This window comes from Onychostoma macrolepis, chromosome 24, assembly GCF_012432095.1.
Source record: "Onychostoma macrolepis isolate SWU-2019 chromosome 24, ASM1243209v1, whole genome shotgun sequence".
Classification (NCBI taxonomy): domain Eukaryota; kingdom Metazoa; phylum Chordata; class Actinopteri; order Cypriniformes; family Cyprinidae; genus Onychostoma; species Onychostoma macrolepis.
Genome location: NC_081178.1, coordinates 21,790,725 through 21,803,583, shown reverse-complemented (window position 1 = coordinate 21,803,583; position 12,859 = coordinate 21,790,725). Strand labels below are relative to the sequence as shown.

Sequence of the window (12,859 nt, the reverse complement as noted above, 5' to 3'; positions counted from 1 at the left end):
ATAGGAGACTGCTTACATGGGTTTATGATGGGCCCTTGACGGGCTCCATATAGGGCCCATTTGGGTAATCCCATGTGGGGCCCATAGGAAACTGCTTAATGGGTTAATGATGGGACCCGGCTAGGTTTTATGTAGGTCTCTTATGGGCCAGAACAGCTATATATATGGGCTAACATACTTGTTTGTTCGGGTTACCTTATTTTACAGTAAACCCCTAACTACAAATATTACATTTAACCCAATAAAGTACAGTAAAATGTGAAATGTCCAGAAATGTCAATGAAGAAAGACCAGTAGCTCATGCTTTCATTTATTAAGAACTTTTTAAAACTCAAATACAAAACACAAAGTGCAGTAATGCTCCAGCAACATATTTGTTATAATAACCTCTTGAACTGAAGAGTTCCAAAAACAAAACAAGACAAAGCAACAGTGTAGCTCCTCAGTCCTCCGTTCTCACTCTCCCAGTGGCCCTTGGAAAAGATAGAACAAATTAATATATTTTGCCACTCGTTATATTAAAATATCTAAAATGTTATATAATACATATAAAATAAATTTTATATTTTTAGTTTAAACATGTCAGATTAGCCTTTAGTATCTCACATCACGTTGTTAATCAGTGGTTCTCAACCACATTCCTGGAGCCCCCCAAAACTAGTTAAGATACGGTCTTAACATAGTGGCTATGTTTATGCAACTGCATTTTGCATGTCTCTTTAATCAAACACACCTGATTTAGGTCATCAGTTTATTAATGGATAATCCAAGACCTGGGGTCAGTTGCATAAACATAGCCACTATGTTAAGACCGTATCTTAACTAGTTTAACCAACTAACAGTTAATCAAAGTGTGGTAATCGGTCTGTCTTTGATTCAAATGAGGCTATTATACTTTTCTATGTAACTGACTTTACAAAGTTATGACCAGTCTTTGAGGAAAGCAAAACAACAATAACAGATGACTAACTTTTAAGACTAGCCTAAACAGTTTATGCAACAGTGGGTGTCATTAAAGGGGCTCCAGGAATATAGTTGAGAACCACCGACAGAATACATTCACAGGGACATTAAACAACTCCACCAAAAACAACTAAGTGACAGCAAAATGTCTAAAAGCTGATTTATACTTCTGCGTCAGACATAAGCCGTAGGCTGTGCATCGGTTTTAATTTATACTTCTGCGTCGTTGTCCACGTCAACATGCAGCACACATGCGGACCACTAGTCTGCAGTGTCCACGGGCATGTGGCTTGTGTAACCCGCAGTACCACGGCAAAAGCCGAAGAAGAAGAAGCGGCTTGTCAGAGAACCATCAGTCGTGACGGCGGCAAATAATATCCAAGAACAGATAATTTATTTAAAACAAAAAAAAAGAGACGACAATGGAACAGGAGAAGATGGCATTCTTTCGATCTCCACAAGGATTGTACCGAAAGTGTGAACGATGTGTAATACTATGTTGTATAATAAATGATAAGACACTGACTTGTTCTTTGCTTTGATTTATTTTAAACAAGAAGGTGTAACATTAAAGTATAGTAAAGTGCAAAAATCACACACAAAACAAATACATAGGGAGCAGGGTTTAAAGCAAAAAAAAATCTTTTGACTGAAAATTTTTCCTCGGCCAAACCCCGATCCACAACCATACCTGTCACACACCCAGTTTAAGAGCCGTGTTTTTCTTCTTGTAATTAGGAGCGCTTGTCCTCCTAATTAAAAAAATTTAGGAGCACCTTCTAATCAATAATAAAAAATTCTGATCAAAAAAATTAGCCTTCTTAATACGAGGTGACATTTGACAAAGTGATTTACAGGGGCATTTTCTTTTTACTTTTGTAAATGCATTTTTCTCATTTTATTAAATGTATGCAGTGTTTCCTCTAGGATTTTTTCCAGTTGTCGTGGCAGGACTATTTCGCATGGACCACGCCCCCTACCCACCCAAGAATCACCTGCACTCAGAATTGAATTTATATTAACTAAAAAAAGAAGTATGTCTTTGAATAATTTAGTAAATAATAAAATAAGAACAAATAAATTAATGACAATCAATAGCATAAACAAAAATAATAACAAGATACAAATTAAATTATCAGTACTTGTACTGTATAATGAAAGACAGCAGCAGGTTTATTTAGGCTGCTGTCTCTTTAAGACCTCATGCACAGATCTAATATGTTACACATGGCTCTATGCTTACTTTTCTTTTTAGGAGCTTTGTCCTCCTAATTTAATTAGGAGCAGCTTCTGATCAATAATCAAAAATTCTTATTAAAACAATAGCCTTGCTAATTCGAGGTGACATTTGACTCAAAGTGATTTACAGGGCATTTTCTTTTTTGCAATGGCATCATTTTCATCTGTCAAATTAAAAAAAATATGTTTATAAGCTTTTTAAAATTTCTATTAAAAAAAAATAAATATAAGAAGTAGAATAAGACAAATAAGTTACCAATTATATGAAATTAGTATTAATAAGAAATTAATTTGTACTACAGAGGTGGCACAGAAGAACACAAAAGTGGTTTGTAGGTACATTTTCAGACGTTTAATGAGGCTCAGAGGTGGCATGAGTGCAATTAAATTCATAAATTCATGTGGAGATTAATGTTTTAAATGTACAATTTTGAATACAGAACTTAAATGATTTAAATAACTGAAATTATACAGTAACCCCTGTGTTTGCTTTTAGAGATGTGCAGCGGCTCAGCTGTTACTTTATTTAGAACTATTTTCGTTGATGATATTGATCTGTTGTATTAAATCAATATCACATTTGCAAACTCCCTTAATTATTATTAAAAGCTGTCACTCTCCTTATCGCGATCTGTGCACATAGATGAGAGCGCGCGAGTGATTTATCAAGACTTAAAAGCAGGTGCAAATGTGACACATTCCGTCGGAGCCTGCGGGAATGAGTAGGATTATCATTAATAGCTGCGATCCCGCGCCGAAATTCAATTTCTGCTCTGTTCTCTGCTAATAACCCGACTGTGAATGATGCGAGCGGCGTTACTATGTTGTCAGTGAGAAGCTGCAGCCGTAGCGGGGATGATTTTTGGTGTTCCGGCAGAACAACAACAATGCGCTACATGTATCTTTTCCCCTCATTTATCCCTAATAACTAATGGAGTGAACACGGAGCAGTTTTTCCGTGAGCGGGAACGGAAAACCCGGAGTGGATCCACAGCGGAGTGATCACAGAGCGCTTCGAGCGGAGAGAGGAACGTGCTTTCACTCCACTCCAGGCTTCGATCACATCCCCCTCAGCAGGCTGAATACACCTCGATTTTCCCTAATTTAAGACCTATTCAAACTAAAATTAAGAAATTTGTTACACTATTTGAGAAATGTAAGCCTATTTACGGCCTTAAAATGATGAAAAGTGCATTTAAGACATTAAAGACAGGCGGAAACCCTGCAAATGATGGAAATCCGTCATAGGCTCGCTGCCATTAATGGAAATCCGTCATAGCGACGGAGAACTTTAATCCCTGAGGGAGGGAGGGGTTCTAGCAAACCAACAGAGCATAGAACACGCCGTCAGAAGTGAATGTCAGGCAACAGCATAGGCTGCGTGTACTAACACAGCCTATGGCGTAGCTACGGTGTAGGTTTGACACAAAAGTATAAATTGGGCTTAAGAGTGCACATAGTAATAAATTATTATTATTTTTTTTTTTTGCATCTCTTACTCATCTTGCTCTCCACCATGTGCCCTCGCAGTCCGGTTTTCTCCCCTGTCCCTGGCACCAATGAGCCACTTTGACACTGCCTTTTCTGCTTCTTTTCTGTTTATTTGGTTCGTAAGGGCATTTTTTTTCAAGCTGCCTGTGAAATACATATAAACAAAGAGCATAATAGAGATTCAATTCCATATTTGACCACTTGCATCAAAGAAGCAGTTCTCCAATTTGACTGTTTTCCACAAAACAATGGTATCAAATAAAATATTGACATATGTCTTAGTGTTTTTCTTTTTTTTTTCCAACCATGGAAAGAGTCTGTAAACACTGTCACAATGCTCATTTACATCAGAAAAGCCACTTAATTACTAAAAACAGCGGTGGCCAAAATGATTAGAGCACTAAACCATTTTTAGCTGCTGAAATTCTAAAATCAGTTATTTCTATCTTTTGCTGTAGTGTGTCAGTAGGAAATATCAGTTTACATTTCCAAACATTCATTTAGCCATTAATTGTAATAATCCAGTGAGATTTCTGTGCTCCACACAGAGATTTGATCTGATCTGATCATCATCAGTCTGTCTGGAATGACATGAAGAAACAGTACAAACTGAGACTAAATCCAGAAGAACTGTGGCAACATCTCCAAAATGCTTCAAGAAACCTACCTGACAAAAATCTCACTGGATTATTACAATTAATGGCAAAATGAATGTTTGGAAACGTAAACTGATATTTCCTACTGACACACTACAGCAAAAGATAGAAATAACTGACTCAAAACCATTTTTAGCTGCTGAAAATACTAGTGTTCTAGTATTTGTGTTCTACTACACCTTTCCCAATCCCGCCCCCTTTCCTCTCTCTCACTACGCTTCCTGTCATTACTCTGTCCTATCAAAATACAATCTTTAAAAAACAAAAACAAAACAACAAAAAACTAATTAGAATAGAAATCTAATTATATCATTAACTTTTTTTTTTAAATGTTCTCATTATTATAATGCACATTATGTGTAATTTAAAATTTTTGTATACAAATTTGTAATTAATAGGGGTGTAACGGTACACGTATTCATACCAAACCGTTTCAGTATGGGTCTTTATAATACAGTATTTTTTTTTAGGAAATTCAAATAATAAACGACATTTTAACAGTCTTTGATGTGGCATGACAGATCGCTGTATAAACGTCTCGGAGAGCCGGTTCTGGGATGGTTCAGAAACGTGCTGATATAAACCCAACACAAGCATTGATTCGAGCGGCCGTGATAAGCTCCGGTTCCCGTGTCTGAGCCGTGACTCGTGCAGAGCGGAGCGCGAGTGAACGTCATCATTCCTTCCTCTGTACTACTAGTTTTAACACAAATAAACATGACTGAACAGCTCATGCTCATGTAATTCCTAAATCAGTGTTTCAACCACAGAAAGACATCAACAAAACAGCGTGGGAATAAAATGTCACGTAGAAATTAAAATTCTAAATTAACTGCAACAAATCAATGAAATTGTCAGTACATTTACAACTCAGGTTTTCTCTTCCCAAGTATGGACAATTTGCTATTGTTTGTAGGGCTGCAACAAACGATTATTTTGATAATCGATTAATCTGACGATTATTGGAACGATTAATCGACTAATTTTACTGATTAATCAGTAGACTTTGTTTGATTATTCAGCTTTTGCAACTAGTTAAAATATTAAGTTACACATATTCTAACATAAATAAAGGTCACTTCAGCTTTAGAAAAGCATATTATGTAATTACAATTATTATACAATTAATTGGTAACACTTTACAATAAGGTTCATTAGTTAACATTAGTTAACATGAACTAAGAATGAACAATACTTCTACAGCATTTGTTAATCTTAGTTAATGTTAATTTCAGCATTTACTAATGCATTATTAAAATCACAAGTTGTGTTTTTTAACAGTTAATGCACTGTGAACTAACATGAACAAACAATGAACAACTGTATTTTTGTTAACCAACATTAACAAAGATTAATAGTTAAATGTAATAAATGCATTGTTCATTGATGTTAATTAATACATTAATGTTAACAAATTATACCTTATTGTAAAGTGTTACCAATTCATTATACAAATAGATGTATTTGGCACACAAAATGAGATGACAGACAGAGACACTCTCTCACCATTTAATTAGCTACATGAAAAAGTAACTGAATGACACATCTTTCACATTCTGCCTAACATCTCCTTTTGTAAGTCATATAGATAAGAAACAAAATAAAGGTAAGTGAAAAGACGCTTTGGATAAACTATTTTATTCACAACATGTCTTAAAATACCTTATAGGATTATGATAACCAAAACAGTCCTGAGCTAGATCAAGCTTTGATCTCTGTAAACCAAACTATCACTTTAATGAAATTATTTTTTTTTAAATATTTTATCATTAGCTAGCTCCACACTGGAGAGCTGCTTTACAGAAAATCCAGTTGTAATTCTAACTGAAAGCGACACCGACTCTGGTTTTTCATGTTTAATACCGTAAAGCTGCTTGAATTAAGGCTATCTATTGCATAAAGTACTATATAAAGAAACATGATGTGACCGGACTTTACTGGAGTAAGGTTAAGTTACTGAAAAGCAGAGCTCATGCAAACATCCACATCGTTGTAATCAGATGCATTTTTAACTGCTGCTTTCACACTGCTGCCAGTTTTTGTTGTGTTTATTTCGTTACTGAGAGGAAAGCGTGCAATATATATTTACATATTCATCAAACACCGCTCAGGTTCGGGTGTGTCTTCTTCTCTTGAATTTCATCCAGGAGGGCTTAATTACATTCTTGCTCTACAGCGCCACACTGGTCGGACCGCAGTATTGCAGGCTCTTATTAGGTCATATGAGATCAAACGATTACTCGACAACAAAAATATTTGTCGACAATTTTTTATTGTCGACGTTGTCGATAATGTCGACTAATCGTTGCAGCCCTAATTGTTTGCATATAATCAAATAGATTTTATTCCAATGATTTATGAAGAACTCAACTCTGCTGAGTAACCTCTGGCAAAGATGAATAATACTATAGTAATAAACATACCATATATGACCTCAAAGAGTTTGAGTCCCCGGAACTCTCGCTATCCATGTCGCCCAACGAAATTGTATTCCCTCGACAAGGAGTGATCCAAAAGGAAGGCCATCATTCTCCTTGTAGCTTCATCTACAGTGCTCCCTCCAATATCTGCCACCACGGCAACCTAATGAAAAATAAGATTATCATTACATATGAGTTTGACACCCCTGCTCTAAATAATGATACCAACTTGTGGAAAATGGGCACCTGATGTCCCCTTTAAAAAAGAAAACACAGAAGCCTCTACATACCACTTCTTTGTGGACGGTGGGGTCTGTCAATTTCAGCTCCATTGCTTCAACATCTGAGACCGTCTTCAGGGGGAAAAGAATATCCTGGGGTAGTACTGCAACAGTGTTTCCATCACGCTGTGTAAGAAGTGACTGTATCACCTTTCCATGAACCCTCTGCATCTCCTTAATTTCCTCCAGGAGGGATAGAAGGCGTACAAAAATGCCATCCCTAAATGTAGAATTATTGGTTCCTTGCTGAAGTCTGCGGTCTGGTGTAACAATTGAAGGTGTTGAAGGTGGAGGGGGCTGGATAAATGGACGGATGTTGAGCAACTGAGGAGCCTCTGGTTGGCGGATCTCTGAACTGGGGGAAGTAAAGGCACACTAGATGGTGGACGATCATGCCCAGCACCATCTGATTCCTCATCTGAGCTTGACAGAGATACTGGCCTTAAAATGCACAAAATGTGAAGTATAATGATATGGTTGTACAAGGTTCAATTCAGGGCTGTATATGTAAAATAATTATACTTAACATCTTTGGCTTACTGCTCAGTTACTGTCTAGTGTAAACCAGTGTTTGCTATTGAAAGAATTCAGCATCAATTTAAGCAAACCAGTCAAGTTAAACAGCTTAACTAAGCACTTTGTCACTTTTCTTTGTTTGGAACCATTTTAGTTGAAAATGAAACAGAACAAAAAAGTCAATATTGTGTCTAAAATGTAACTTAATTATGTGACTACTTCACTACTTGTTTACTTAACTAAAATCAATGTAGCACTTGCAATTGTGAGAATATTCAGCAATTAGCTCCCTTGTCATGGTATGTTGCTTAACTATATCATGTTATAAATAACATTCAGAATTTTTCCCTCAGTATGTTGCTTCTGTGAATTTCTTTATGTGCCCCGTTCAGCTCTTCTGCTCATTTCATGCACTCATTTGATTTGATTTCTCCAAAAATTCTCATACAAAGAGACAGGCAGAGCGAGCCTCAACAGTGCGACCTTGATACCAAAAATACACTATTGATTATCAATCACTGATTACTGTTTTCGGTCTGTCCAATGATTGTAAACTGGGTCAGTCAGACTGGAGAATTGTTTTGGTAATGGTACCGAAAATATTTAAGACCAATTGAATCTGAATTTAAGACATTTTAAGACTTTAAGGACTCCCTATTTTATTGAATACTAATTTATTATTCAAATAGACCTTTAAAACAGTCCGCATGTCGTCATATCCACCTCGGATTAGAAATTTATTTTTAAATTTATTTTGTTTGTTCTTGCAATATATTTATTGTAATTAACCTCCCGTTTTGTATACAGTATAATGCTGTTCTATCATTGCACTTAATCACGCATGATATGACTCATTATTAAGATGATCAATCTAGTTATTTTTGAATAATCCTCTATGAGCTGGAAATATTTGTTTATTTGAACAACTTTAATTTGATGTAATTATCGAGGATTGCATTGTAAAGTAAATGCATGAAATATGTAAGCATTATTGTTTGTTTAACACTAGAACCGCCACGGGGTAAATTTTACCCGTGGCTGTTTTTCAAATCTACATAACAGATTTTCAACAAAACATTCAAGTCTCCCAGTCATTGACTTTTACTAAAATTATGTAATTTACAACCCAATATTGTTAAAAATCATTTTGATTAAACCAGATCAAAAAACGGAGCATTTATACCTTTAAGCGTCGCGCGGGTCAAATTTACCCGCTATATAATGCATGTATTTTAGCGCTGTTACTTGCCGCTTATGTTTTAACTAGTGTTGTCAAAAGACCCGGTACTTCGGTACCAAGTCGGTACTAAAAACATGAAAACGTCAATGTATAAATATTTATTTTTAAAGAAATAATCACACTATTTCTTCCATATTTTAATTTTAATTTTAATAGTAAATCCCCTTTTACCCTCCTCTTTACCAAAAAAATAAAATGTTTAAATTTCATTATTTAAAAGACAAATTAAATTTGGGTGAAACTTGTTTACTGTTTTTCATACTTTTATTACTTGCGGAAAAACTTGAAACACAATTTAAATAAGTATAAAGAATGGCATTGATTTTTGTACATTTTATTTTTGTTTGATTTTATTATTAAAAATGTTTTTTAATTAGCATGTGGTACCGAAATTGGTACCGAGAACCGTGGATTTTCACTGGTATTGGTACCGAATACTGAAATTTTGGTACCATGACAACACTAGTTTTAACATTGTACATTTCTAGGCAACGACTTTCACTCACTGATTTAGCAGTTATCAGTTTCATAAATAAAGCCAAAATGACTAAAAAGAGGTGATTTATGGAAGGTATTAGTATTAGAAACACTAATGTCATGAGTGTTGGAGAGTCTGATGGTTACGTTATGCGTCCTGGGTCGGCTCAGCATCTGACGGTTCATCTGACAGTGATCCAGACATCATATTTAGATGTTTTAGCCTAACGTTACTCATAATTGGTCAAACTTTGGTTTTATTATTTCATTTTTGTCTTGCCATATCGCTTATTGTTTGCTACGTACGGTGCTGCTATTTATTCTAGTCTGGCCGTCACACTGTAGAGCCCTGATATTATTACATGCCTAGTACAGAGTGTGTAAATATATAAATTTAGTCTTACCTTCTTTTTCGCTTCCCTTTTCCCATATTTCCTCCAGAATCTGATTCCGTCTGCAAGTCAGAGGTCACTTCAGACTTTAGAAGCTTTGCTGTGGCATGGGCATAGTTTCCTGTAGGTTATAGGCATCAACAAATAAAATAAAATTTTTTTTAAAAAAGCATACCTTATTTGTGTGTAATTTGACACATAATTATCATTATAACTATCATCATTCCACACTCAATAAAAACATTACCTGCTTTTCCCAATATGCGCACTTTAAACTGTGGCCAGTCAGAATTTGGAACAACTTCATCCTTTACTGCCTTGCTGATGTTTACTCGTCCTGGAGGCCAGTAACAAGCATCTTCCTCAGGTCCTGTAAACCACTTGCAGGGTACAACAGCTACACCTCCACCGTCCAAAAAATCCACAATTGCAAATGGCAGCATGCTGGAAAAATGCAAAACAAGCAGGCTAGTGCAGTTGTGGCAATGCCACATATCCAGTCTTTTATGGCAAGAGGACCATTTTTCTCCGTAAGTCTTTGGATAAGTTTGAAACAAAGTGAATTCCAAGGCATGCAGAGTCAATTGGGTAGCTGAAAAAAGAGTCATAGTTCTCAAAGATATTACACAGTACCTTTACAGAGTCACAAGAAGAAAGCAAAATGTTTCTCACAATCAGAATTCTCCCGTCTACGGAGAAACAGTTATCGCCTTTACAGCAAGAAATTAACGTCTGTCCATCATTGTACTGCCTGTACTGCTGGCATGTTCCTAGTTCATTAGTCACTGGTCCAGAGAGATGGGGCTGTTTAAGGGGAGAGGAAATGGATGTTTTCTTCTGTTTTGCCAAACTCTGCTTCTCATGGATGCGCCTGACAATTTGCTACACAGGATTTTGGGGTCTCCGTACAATTTTTTTAAGTTTACCTAAAAATGTCTCAAAGGGGAAACAGGAAATGCTATCCAGAGGGCCGAAGTTCCGTGCATCTTGGGCAATGTGTATCAAAGAATGTACGTTATATCCAACAAATTCAAGACCATAAATCAAGCCAAAATCTTTCACAAAGAGTTTTAAAATATCTTCAGCAAAGTCACAATTTTCAGTGCACAAATCTGGGCTTAGAAGAATTCTCATAGCTACAGACAAAAGCATAAAATGTTTATACATTACACTGGATATATTATTTAATAGGGCAACAGGGCCGGTGTAAAGTAAAAACTGCCTCAGTTCAGTAGCTTTCCACATGCTAATTTCTAAGATAGACCTAGGTTTCCTTGCGAAATTACTGGGCAAGTACTGCCTGACTGAAGCCAAGTATGCTGAAATTACAGTGAGAATTCGAACAGATTTTCTGCATTTCAACGGTCCTTTTAACCAAAGAAAAATCAGCCAAACACACAAGGTGCATATAGTCAAGCACAAAACTTGAAACTAACGCCACACCTCCTAACTCACAGAGTGGCGAGACACCTACTTGGTGACCTTCATAGCCCATACCTCTAAATTTCTCGTCGGTCCTTTGCTCAGACGTCAACTCAGGGAAACACAATCTTCTGTTAAGATATAAACCTCTTTGAGTGCAGCGTTCACATGCATAATAGCCAGTGTGTCCCTTCACACATTTGAGGAAAGCACGTGCTGGAGCATCACAAATGAATGCATCTGGAGCAGTGACCCTGAAATGTACACCATTATGCTGAATACCCTCATGTATAACAGCTTTAAAATCCTGAATAAATTCATTCAAATATTCTTGTAGTTGAGATGGTTTGGTCACACCAGAGTACAATCCAATCATGAAGACGTTTGAATTTGGGATCTCCTTTATCCTAGCCAAAATAGGCCACAAACTCAGAGTGGTGCTGTGGAATAAAGGTAGACCATCGATATTAATTCTAAGCGTAAGTGTGTCTGTCAGAACTCTCAGATCAAAATCTAAGGATGCCAATTCTGCCACAACTGAATTCCTGATTCCAAAATGATAGTACGATCCCCCTGCTACATTTTTCACATTACACTTGCGTTCTGTGCACATCAGGGTTCTAGCATCCAGTGGCACATTAAGGCCTTTTTGTTTAAGAATTTTCAGAAGTGCAGACAACGCATTTTGTGTTATGTTGTATTCTGCAGCCCACTCTGCAAGTCCACGTGTATCATCTAATTTCTCAGAAGCAGCATCCTCTGAATCTGAACATTCCAAGTCAAAGTCACTGGCATCAGCAGGCATCCCATTTTCAAAATCATTGAATATTTCATCATCAAAAGCGTCATAAAAAATGTCTGTGGCACATTCATTTTCTACATTTTGTGACACATCCTCGACAGAATCATGATAGATCTCCAAAGGATCATCCTCCAATGGTTCACCATAAGCAGCTTCCAAATTAAAATCCAGTGGCTGGTCAATCTGCTGTGAAACAAGACGGAAATGTTCAGCCACTTTTGCAGCTATTTTCCTTCTTTTTGTTCTTTGAGAATGCTCCATTACTTTCTGTAAGAAAACAAAGGCTTATTATTACTTTCAAACAGTTAATATTCTAATTGAGGCAAAACATTTGTTTCATCATAACTATTTGTATGGTTTCTAATTACACCTAATTTTGATCTAAAGTGAATTCTGGTCAGAAATATATTATTTAGCTTTTTATGCAATGCTAAATGCTACACATACTAACTGTGTGCACAAACAGGCAAAAAAAAAAAAAAACTACAGATTGTTGGAAAGCCTTGAATAATTTAAATATTATTTTATTAAAATTAATATATATATATATATATATATATATATATATATATATATATATATATATATTACCATTTTATTAAAAACTGAATTTTGAATTTGTTTTAGAAATAGTGATGCTGACTAGACATTAATACCCCAATATTAGTATAATAGTGTACATTTCAGAGTTACTGCTCCAGATGCATTCATTTGTAATACCGATTAAAGAGTGTCATTGAAGAGCGTCAATGAATGAAAAGTCACAGTTTTGCATTGTGCTTTGAAAATGGCAGTGGATAGCCAAGTGGTTAACAGAGGCTCCATCGTATGACTGAGCAATTATGGGAATGTCCTTCAAACCACACGACTGCAATCCTTCTTTAATACCAGAAACAATCCCTGCAGCATCACGAGAATTGGAACAGTCAACAAAGCAAATAAATTGCTCCTTAATCTGAA

General features: G+C 36.0%; 1 protein-coding gene across 1 annotated transcript; it reads right to left on the bottom strand.

Moving 5' to 3' along the window:
* Positions 1-305: 305 nt before the first annotated feature.
* LOC131533482 (uncharacterized) lies at positions 306-12,277 on the bottom strand. Its single transcript, XM_058765825.1, has 6 exons — positions 9,923-12,277; positions 9,688-9,796; positions 7,060-7,491; positions 6,773-6,932; positions 3,702-3,837; positions 306-473 (listed from the first exon to the last, which is right to left on the bottom strand). Exon 1 carries the CDS (start codon positions 12,158-12,160, stop codon positions 10,958-10,960), a length of 1,203 nt encoding a protein of 400 aa, XP_058621808.1. The 5' UTR covers positions 12,161-12,277; the 3' UTR covers positions 306-473; positions 3,702-3,837; positions 6,773-6,932; positions 7,060-7,491; positions 9,688-9,796; positions 9,923-10,957.
* Positions 12,278-12,859: the final 582 nt, after the last annotated feature.